The sequence below is a fragment of the Plectropomus leopardus genome, chromosome 1 (assembly GCF_026936395.1).
Source record: "Plectropomus leopardus strain MGB_pleo_1.0 chromosome 1, ASM2693639v1, whole genome shotgun sequence".
In the NCBI taxonomy this organism is placed as follows: Eukaryota; Metazoa; Chordata; class Actinopteri; order Perciformes; family Serranidae; genus Plectropomus; species Plectropomus leopardus.
In genome coordinates, this window is record NC_142176.1 from 40,789,144 (window position 1) to 40,799,648 (window position 10,505).

At 36.4% G+C, this 10,505-nt stretch overlaps 1 protein-coding gene across 1 annotated transcript; it reads right to left on the reverse strand.

The window, feature by feature from the left end:
- Positions 1-4,394, reverse strand: il17a/f2 (interleukin 17a/f2). Its single transcript, XM_042489990.2, has 3 exons — positions 4,339-4,394; positions 2,464-2,636; positions 1-1,250 (listed from the first exon to the last, which is right to left on the reverse strand). Exons 1-3 carry the CDS (start codon positions 4,369-4,371, stop codon positions 971-973), a joined length of 486 nt encoding a protein of 161 aa, XP_042345924.2. The 5' UTR covers positions 4,372-4,394; the 3' UTR covers positions 1-970.
- Positions 4,395-10,505: the final 6,111 nt, after the last annotated feature.

The following is a 10,505-nucleotide window of genomic DNA, read 5'->3' on the forward strand; positions in this document are numbered from 1 at the left end:
TTTCAGTCTGAATAAGTTTTATTCCTGCTGAGGATTTTAGACGTCATGAGACTCTGCACAATGCTGACGCTCGTGCTAATACACACCTCACTGCAGTGTTCAGGCTGGTACACTGAAATGATCAGTACTTCAGAGGCAGTTTTATTCCTTATGAATATATTCAACTGTTGATTTACATATCTTTTTCACGGAGAACACTCATATATTCAGTAAAAAAGCAATGAATCAAGCACACTGCACGGATCAATTTGTTAAGTAACACCTCTTTCGACATCAGTTTTCTTGTGCTATATTCAGATGCCTTTCAATAGAGTTGATACCTCTGAAATCTGGGAAAACTGATTTGATTTCTTTCAGAAGCACAGAAGAAAACATAATGAACAACTTACAAGAAATGTCTACCAAACTGCAAAAAAAAGTAAAATGTGACAGTCAAATGATCAAAAAAGGAACTACATATATTCAATATTCTCAAAAAACAAACAAAAAAACAACCCAAGGGGAAACTATATTCATAATTCTATTGTTTATATATTTAAAATAAGCTCACAGAAAATAATGTATTTGATGTTTTAGCACTTTAATGAGGTTTTTTATTTTTATTTTTATTTTATTTTTTCCTTCTTTCAGTTAATATTTTTCTCTGAGTTTTGGGCCATTTCTTGTTAAGATGGTTATCACCCCTTTCCCATGTATTTGAAAGAAATCAAGACAATTTACAATGTCAAAAAATGTTATTATATCATGTCAATTGTCGCTGAATAGAGCCATTAATGTACATTCAGTGAATTCCATGCTTCACTGACATGCAAAAGGTGGTAAAGTGGAACAAATGCTGGAGTGCAAACACTCATACAGTGACAGACTCCATACAGCAACACAATCCAATATCACAACTAGGCAAATTATGGACTTCACACAATTACACCAGCAAATATTAAGTACTATGTTTTAGGTTTTTTTCCCCAAGTTAGTCCTTTTTGTGTCCATTTCCAGACTTTGGTTCGGGTTTAGGTGTTTTATACTCGGTTTTGGCCCAGACGCAGGTGCAACCTACAGCCACAGAGTGATACGACGCTGTGTAGCAGCCTCCTCCTCCCTGTGGGTTCAGGACCAGGACGTTCTGGTAGATGGGGACCGAATTCAGGTTGTGTCCGTCGGTCTGTTCCGGATGGGGGCTGATGCAGAAGCTGTTGCTGCACTCGGCCTCCCAGATGGTGGAGGGGATCCGATCCTTCACTGTGGACTGCCTGAATGAGCAACAGCAAAGATTTAACAAAAACTCATAAACTAAGATCTTGTTTAGTATATGAACATGTAATAGAACAAAAAAAAACATGCAAAATGGATTTTTAAAAAGTTGGAAAAAAATTAAGTGAAAAAATAAAGCAGATCTGTTTAAATTTATTGACCCACCCATGTGACTTAGAAGAAAAACAATAATAAAACAAGGGATTCATAATTTACTTTATATTAATTTACATAATTCTGTATGGGTTTTGAAAAAGCAAGAAAAAATGTTAAGTGAAAGAATGAAACTGAAGCCACCCATTTCACTTAAAATTAAAAATTAAAAGACTTATTTTATTCTATATTAATCTGCACAATTCTGTTGCCAGAATGATATGTTAAAATCTGATTATCTGCGGGGTCTTTAATGGAGAAAAAAGGGATACATTTGTTGTGAGGAATGGTCTAAAAAGAAACAAAAATAGAAAAAAGAATAGAAGAATAAATAAAAATAAATATAAATGTAAATCTCCGTTTGTCTATGCACTACATCTTAAAAAAAGATTTTGTTGTATTTGTATGTTTACTACAAAAAAAAACTCTGCTCTGTTTAATTTGAGTGTTTTTTAAATAAAATATTAACTTTCCATTGACATACTGCATTTCCGTTGTACTTTTTTGTACCTGAAAAACATGCAGTGTGGGTTTATGATTTGTTTATGATTTGTTTATGTGTTTATGATTTGTGAATATAGGCAAATGTATTTATTTAGGAGAAGCCACCTGAAATGAGTCTTTTTTTACTTTCTTTTTTGGTGTCATGTTCATATTATTTCAGCTTTTTGGTCACTTGTATGATCTGTTTTTAACTTTGACTCATTAATTTGCAGCTCTTCAAGCATTTAAATGGATTTCTGTTCATTCTCTCTTTTTTTTTACTTAAATAATTATATAAAAATCAAGCAAAATATATTTACAGAAGTTTTAGTTGAAGAATTTAACTAAAGAATAATTCAATTAAAAGAATAGATGATAAAATAGATAAATACAAATATACATCTTTTCTGTGAAGACCAGAGTCACTCCATCACAGCACAGATGTTTTCATACTATTAGAAACATTGAATGTTACTCTAAATCAACATCAGGAGCAGCTTTTGGTTAAAAATGCCCATTCATTCAGTCCCTCATTCATATGTTCATGTGCTTTCCTGTCTGTGTTGTGAAACTGACCTCCAGCTCCATGGAGACAGAGATCTGCGGTGGATGTCCCTGTTTCCTTCAGAAAAGGAGGAGACCTTTGAGGAGAATGCCAGCTTGGAGTTACAACCAGGAGGAGGAGAAGAAGGAGTCGCTTTTACCTCAGAGGAGCAGGAGACGACTACCCAAACTACACTGCAATATGCCTGAGGACAGGAGAGGAAAAAATGATTTCTGTAAATTTAAATGAACCAATCCCCTCTAAAAAATAAAGGACTGTTGTACAGAATATTACATGCATTTTTCTTAAATTCGGGCAGAAAGAATGAGTAAAGTTTTCAATTTCATACATTTGCATACACAGTACGGTACTCGACTAGAATTTTAGGGCCCGTTTTTTGTGTTTTTATTGTTATTATTATTATTTAAGGCTACTTTATACTCCAATGCTCATTGTTTTTATTTTATTGATAATATCTACTTATAATATATAATATCATTAGTTTATTTTTGACGAAGTTCATTGTGTTGTGTGATGAGTATTTTTTACTGTATTGTCCTTATCTGGAGCTTAGAATGCAGGACATTTATGAAGCATTTTTCAATTTCGGTATGCTATTTTTACTTCAGTACAACATCTAAATCGTTCCTTCACCGCCAACACCGGCACCTTGTGCAGGTGAAGCTCAGAGTCGGGGGTTGGGATTCAGATCGGGCATAACAACAGATATGGACTCTTGTTGTTGATGACAATTTTGACCAAATAAGTACTTTAATAGATATTTATTGAATTATTGGTGAAATAACTTCACCAAGTTAATTTCAGTTGGAATTTAATATGAATGGTCAGCGGATGCAAAATAGAAGAGATGGAAAAAATGTGACTTTGTATGTCATCTTCTACATGCCAATGGCAGGGTGTATCTTATCTAATCTTTTAATTGTCTTGTTTTTATGGTTTATTTATGGCATATATTCACATACTTTTTAGTCCTTCCTTGCTGTAACATTATTTTGTGTTCTTGTTGTTTTATATTGTTGCTTTGGAGTTGTAGATTTTGATATTGTAATTCTGTTCCCTGTTGTCTGTCTGTAACTTACGTTGCTGCCTGTCTTAGCCAGAACACTTTTAAAAAAAGCAATTTTTAATATCTTTTTTTTTGCTTAAAAAAGGTTAAATAAGTAAAAGGAGAACCAATTTTATTAACAGGAGATGAGTCAATGTTATAGGTGACGACTATTTTTGACGTGAGTAGCTGAATATGTTAAAAGCTACAGAACACAGGTCATTTATATGATTAAAGAGAATATTGATTATAATATTTTAAGGACATGCTGAAGTGTTTCAGAGAGAAATTGCCTACCGTGGCCTTTCAGAGACACTTGCTTTTACATTTCATTGATTATACTCATTTCTCATGTGGCTTCTACCTTAAAGTGTGACACAACTTGATATTTTTTGTAACGATAAAATGTATTTTAAAAACATTTATATCAAACCAGACTTAATCTACATGCCTGTATGCATGTTATTTCTTTGTATTTCTTGAATCTTTGAAGTTTATCCAAAACATCTCTTAAATTTTCCTGTAGCGGACTATAGTACATGCACCTGATAAAAATATGAATACATTATTCAAGGTTAAAGTTGTGTTTGAACAACGCTCTGCCAAAGAGCGTGAGATTATACAGACATTATTTTGTATCAGTTATCTCATATTTTAGCTGACAATCAGATAAAATCACCATATTGTTGTATTGTATCACATATTCATTTTCTCATTTATGCTGTTTGAATTCCTGAAGACTTTGAGCCATGGCAGCAAATTAGAGGTGTAAGAGCAGGCTACCACATCCCCGATCAGTGTGTTGTCTGCTTATATTGTTAATAAAATTGTAGATGCTCACCAGCAGAGTGTACGCGCTGTGACTCAGCTTCATGTTGTCACCGTGATCCTGTCCAGCTTGTGCGTGCCACTGCTCTGAGTTGGGGTGCATTTAAGAAGAAACGTGACCCTCAGATCTGATAAGCAGGCAGTTAAATGAGAGGGGAGATTCCTGTTATCTCTGCAGATCATCTATATCTCTATATATGGGATGAAAGTGTGTGATCAACAATGAGGGAGATGAAAACGATGAGGTTTCTCCACTGATAACATCTCTGGCAGGCACATTGTGACCCAACCGAAAGTTCTGAAAGGACAAACTGCTGACACGTCTTTTAAATTTCCACTCACAACTTCAGTTCCCCAAGACACTAAACACATCAGAATTATTTTAGGGGAAATGTGCATCAGAATGTTTTTTCTTTTTTAAATCAGATTAAGTAGTAGAATATTTAGACCTTAATGAAAAGTTCAAGGGAATGGCTTGTTTTTTTTCTTTTGACTGTGAATATTAACCATTTGAAACCTAGGCAAATTGGCTTGATTTCTTTCAAAAACATGGGAAGGAGGCAATGAGCAACTTAAGGGGGAATGACCCAGAAATTAGTAAGAAATTAGTAAAAAGTAAAAGAAAATTGCCCAGAAATTGAAAACAAAACAAAACAAAAAAGCAAGGAAATGACCTGGAAAAAAATGGGTTTTTAGAAGTTCAAATAATTATGTAACATAATTGTAAATATATAATTACGATAGTTATATAGTGGGGTGAGTGCCGGGCACCCCTGTCATGGTCGGACTCTCTGAGCTCACAGCTTTTACAGCATCGGCCACACGCCGCCACTCTACTGCCTTTTTGCTGTTTGTAATACAACCTTCCCAACAAGAACTTCAGCTTCACATTGTGTGAAATTTCTTTTCTTGAACTGTCAGTGTTTCTCTCAGTGTCTGCCATGCTTTTTCCATGCAAGTACTATGAATGTATATGAAATAAGGGTGTTCCACTGACCATTTATAGGCACCTGTGGGTGGGGCAAGACGCTTGCTCACATGAACTAAATTTTAAGTTGACTGTGATTTATAAAGAGAAATGGGAGTGGGATGTGAGTGATATTTTTGTGCATACACACTTTCTGTGTTTTGTCCATACACCACCTTTAGTCGCCTTTGCTGAGCACAATTTTATAAATGAGGCCCCAGTGGCTGGAAAGCTAGGGCAAAAAAAAAAACAAAACATGATGATGGCAGGATCTGGCCAGGAATGAGGAATGAGCTGATTATATACTGCAGGGCTGATGAGAGAAAGTGAAAACAGGTGAGTGAATGTTTTTGTGCCCCAAATGTTTATACGGACCTGCTGAGAAACAGATATAGAGCAACATTTAACAAAATTGTCTTATTCCCTCAAGGTGTTTTTGAGAAATCGCGTAAACAAGACTGAGACAGACGAGGTCACAGTAACCTGAGTCCAAGTGGATGTTTGTGATAATTTGAAGAATTTCCATCAAGGCGTTTTGAGATACACCTATCACAAGAATGGTCTGGACGTACAGACAACCCGAAAACAGAATGCCTCACACACAGAAACTTGTGGAGTTAGCAGAAAGCGACCAGTCCCTTAGTCAGATTTAAAACTACTGTGTGTGGGATAGGCCTCCAGGTAGCAGCAGTGTGGAGACATTTTGTGTTTTTATTATGTATTTTTTTAACATTTGAATCCTGGTCACCTAATGGTGGCTTCAGTTGTTTGCAGGGTGAGGGAAATGCTTTTTCCCCGGGAACCTCTGGCAGTGTTTTGTGGACAATAAAACTTCACCTGACTTTTCAGCATGAGGGGGAGTAGATAATGACTGAACTTTCATTTTGGGGTGAACTATCCTTTTAAGATCAAGTTCAGGTAGCTGGAAAAGAGAAACATCAGTGACAGCCTGACAGGGAGTGGAGAACAGCTGGTTATACACTGCAGAGATATTAAAGGAAAGTGGAAACAGGTGAGCAGATGGATGAGAGTCAGGTGACAGGTGGACTGAAGGCATCTGGTGGCTGGATGGAGAATGACACTGCAGCGGTCTGAAGGGAGGGACGGAGGCAGACTTTGTTACTTTAATAAAGTAGTTTCCAAAACAACAGTTATACACTGTTTTACAAAAAAAAGTAAAGATGATTTTATTGATTTTACATGTCATAATTTCCACTGATTAAGATGGTTAGTCTAATCTCCCTAACTAAACCCATCATACAGAGAGCAGCCTGTGTGGCTTCCTGTTACCTTACATGGTGTTCAGAGAGTGGAGAGGCTCTTGCACTGTTGCCCCACCCCTCGCTGTGACATCACATCATGTGGTTTTGGCTGCGATATGGTCGACTCTGAGGTTTGTGTGAGTGTTTCTGTCAGAGCCGTCAGCAGCTTCTGTCTGACCTCGTTTGAGAGAGGAAACCAGAGACAACAAGAACTTATCTGATAAATCACCGGGTGTTAACCCACTGCTGATTTCCGTCAGCGCTGTCAGCACTTTTCTCACACGCAAGGAAATGACCTGAGTCTGTGTCAAAACTTCACAGGACAGAGAAAATTTTACCTGCATCCCAACCTCAACAAGATGGCCATATGGCTGCTTATCCTGAACACGACTCCACACTGCTACCACCTCTTTATAGCAGTGATCCATGGCAGGAACAGGACAACACCTCATATTCCCACTGACACACCAGTCCTTGTTCACTGTAAAGCACAAACCTCTTCTTCCTCCATCCCAGAGTCCTCTGCTCTGTCAGATCCTGATCAGAGCCAATCTGTTCTCACTCTGTCAGTGCTTTTGTCATATGAGTGTGACGCCAAAAGCCACCTTCCGCATCCAGCTGGATGGCATCAGATAAAAGCGCAATCAGACAAAATCGGTGGCGTTGTTATTGTACCCCGGTGGACAGCCAGAAGGCACAGGATGCATCCACAAGCACGCTGCTTTATGCATTCTGTGACATCACTGTAACAGGCTGTTTCATCCCACCATGTGCATTTGTTCATTATAACAGCATCCCAGAGCATGAACAGCTGACGCAGAGGGATACCTAAAACATCAGAAGTAGACGCATAAGTTCACTGACAAAGCGGCACCATGCGAGTTTGGAGAGAAAACGTGTTGGATCAGCATGCACAACAAGAGTCTGCTGGTTGAATGGTGCCTTCCAGGATTTGACTAGGTTTCAGTGAATCAAAAGATGTTACAGTTCCTCTTATTCCACTGGAAACTGATGCAGCACAGAGGTCCTCCAGTTTGTTTCCAGACAGGGTTTGCAATAGACTTTTTTTTTTGGCAACATTCAAGAATCCCTGCACATAAAACAATGGCCTGCCATACATGTTAAATAGCCACATAATAGTCATATAAAACAGCTATGAGACACTTTAAATAAAATACTGTGAAAATAAGCTTAATGAAAGTGCGATCTGTTGAACAGAGTGATTAAGGTTTTGTAGCAGAGCCAAAGGAGGATAAGGACTCGGTGTGCAAAGCATCACTGCCACACTGGACGCAAAACCACCACAATGTGTTGTCACGCAGCTGCTGAGTATCAGTGTAATCAGGGGATCAGACTGAGATCAGAGTAGAAGATAATGATGGCAGGGCATTGAAAAGGCCTCAAAACACCCTTGGTCTTCTACCAAGGGTGTTTTGTTTCAACATTTGTGGGGTTCAGGAGGTCATTTTTATGCACCAGTTTATGAGAAATAACAATATTTATGTAAAGGCAAAAAAAAAAAAAAAAATCATACAACATCATAAAATAAAAATATAATGGAATAAAATCGAATAAGGCTCTCAGATGTCATCTCTGCTGAGTCAGCAAACATGTGGCCATAGTTTACTCTGTAACCCTCTTTTATTTGGGAAAGTAACCGCATTAAATGTACATGCAGCATCTATACACATCAATAGCACATTTATTCATTTTAATTCACTGTATGTGTACTCACGTTCACAGAGAGAAAATGGAAAACTTGGACAAGCAAAAACTGTGTCAAGAAAGTTCAGCATGTTTTTTAGTCATTTTAGAATCAGTAGGCGAAAGGGGATTTTTTTTTCAAGCTTACATAATTGTTTCCTCTATATTGAAATTGCATTGTATGTTTTGTGATTATGCAAATAAATATTTTTTAAAGTGTTCGCATTTGTTACTTACCATATACTGGTGAAAGCTAGTTTTCAGAACATTTTTAGCAGATTATGCTTTTAAAAAGTGATTGGGACAAAATAAACCATTTCAAGTCTCTGGTGACCCCAGTGTAATTGATACATATACATAGTTAGAATTAGATTAAGGGTATTTTAAAGTGTTTATTAGTGTATGTCATTTTAATAGATCCTTTTTTTGTCCTAGAAAATCATGTTATATTATTAAAACTGCATTTTGTTTGTATCATCTTTCATTATTTGCTCATACAGCAGCCTTCAATAATGGAAATTTTACAGGAGGTTTTACAGTTTTTGACAAATACTTAAACACTGATGTCTTCTTATAAATACATTGTATGGTGTTAAAAAAAATCATTTATTACATGTTTATGCAAATATTGTATATGGAATATGAAAGATACATGGTGCAAGTCTAAACACTTCAGATTTTTAAATCTAAATATATTAACGTGAGGAATTATAAAATGATCTGCAACCCCCATTTTTGAATATTTACTGACAACAGACTTTTAGAAAAAAATTTAAAGAGTTTTTTTTTTTAAACAGAAATCAGAGTCCCTACCTGTTTCATCCTTTGAAACCTGAGCAAATTGGTTTGATTTTTTTTCATGAAATTATTTAACAGTTACAAGAAAATTACTTAAAAATAAGCAAAACAAAAGAAAACAAAAAAGAAGAAGAAGAAAAAAGAAAGGTTATAAAAACAAATAAGAATTGACCCAAAAGATGCTAAACCTTTTTTTTCAAGTAACATGATTTAAAATGTATAATTATAATAATTATATACATAGTTTTCTGTTTTTTTTCCAACTTTGAAAAAAACCCCCCAAAAAACCAACAACATTTCCTCTTTTTCTTGTTGCTCTCTGCTTTCCCCCCCAAGTTTAACAAAAAAAAAGCAAGCCGCTTTTCCTGGATTTCAAAGGGTTAAATAGCTTATAAAAAGCAGCTGAATGCAGCACAAGAAAACTGATCAACCCAGGTTTTCAAAGGGTCAACCCACAACCAACCACAGTCTCCAAACTGACTGCATATTTGAACAAAGATTATTATTTTCTATCAGCTGTCAGTGATTTAATCTTACTGTTACCCACCTGTGCGCCTGCGCTACAGGAGGTAAGGAAGGAATAAAACAGGCAGGAAAGGAAATGAGGATGTCAAATTCTGTGTGAATCACAGATTTTGTTCCTGGATGTCAGTCAGAGATTTTGTGGTTGACGTAGACCGCAGGTCAGATCAGAAAGCCCCTGCTGCAGCTTCACCCACATCCACGACTCCCTCTGTGAGGGTGTTTCCAGTCACCACCACAACAGCAGCCGCAGTCCTAGAAAGACCAACAGCACCTGATCAAACACAGGGCAGCACACTGCGAGGATGACACAGAATTCCTCTGATGATCACATCAGGTATGATCACGTACATCTGAACCACCACAGGCTGCCCCCTCTGTGCTCTCCATACGGAAATTCTCTTGAATGATTGTGACCCTATTTTTTGAAAATGGTCTCTTTTCTGCAGGATGTGGGGGAGAGAAAGACAATGACATCACCTTTCCTTTGTACACATTGGTTCAGCTCTTACGAATTAATCGGATATGGGGGAAAAACATTTTGGGGATGCTGAGAGGTTTCCAGTTTCCCTTAAACACTGTCATCATTATGTTGTGTTACAATTTTTAAAGAGGAATTCCTAAATATAGTTTTGAAGATTTTTTGTACTTTAATGGAGTATTTTCACATTGTGTTCCTTTTGTTAAGCTACATTTCAGAAGAAACCACTGTACTTTTAGACTTTTAGACTTCTAGAAATTTAGTAAAACACTATAAAAACTTAATGCTTTATCTGACACCATAAAATATTAAGTTGTTAAGTTAAGATTTCAGAGATAGCAGATTTTTAAATCTATAAAAAATAATCCTAAATTTACTACAAATTATATTAGTTTATGAATTAGTTAACCTTTTGAATTCTGAGCTTGATTCCCTGAAATAACACG

Excerpts from the sequence above, each read along its gene's own strand:
- il17a/f2 (XM_042489990.2), bottom strand. The coding sequence starts at position 4,371 with ATGAAGCTGAGTCACAGCGCGTACACTCTGCTG. Across the intron at positions 2,637-4,338 it reads ACAGCGCGTACACTCTGCTG|GCATATTGCAGTGTAGTTTG; the intron begins GTGAGCATCTAC and ends TCCTGTCCTCAG. Across the intron at positions 1,251-2,463 it reads CTGTCTCCATGGAGCTGGAG|GCAGTCCACAGTGAAGGATC; the intron begins GTCAGTTTCACA and ends TTGCTCATTCAG.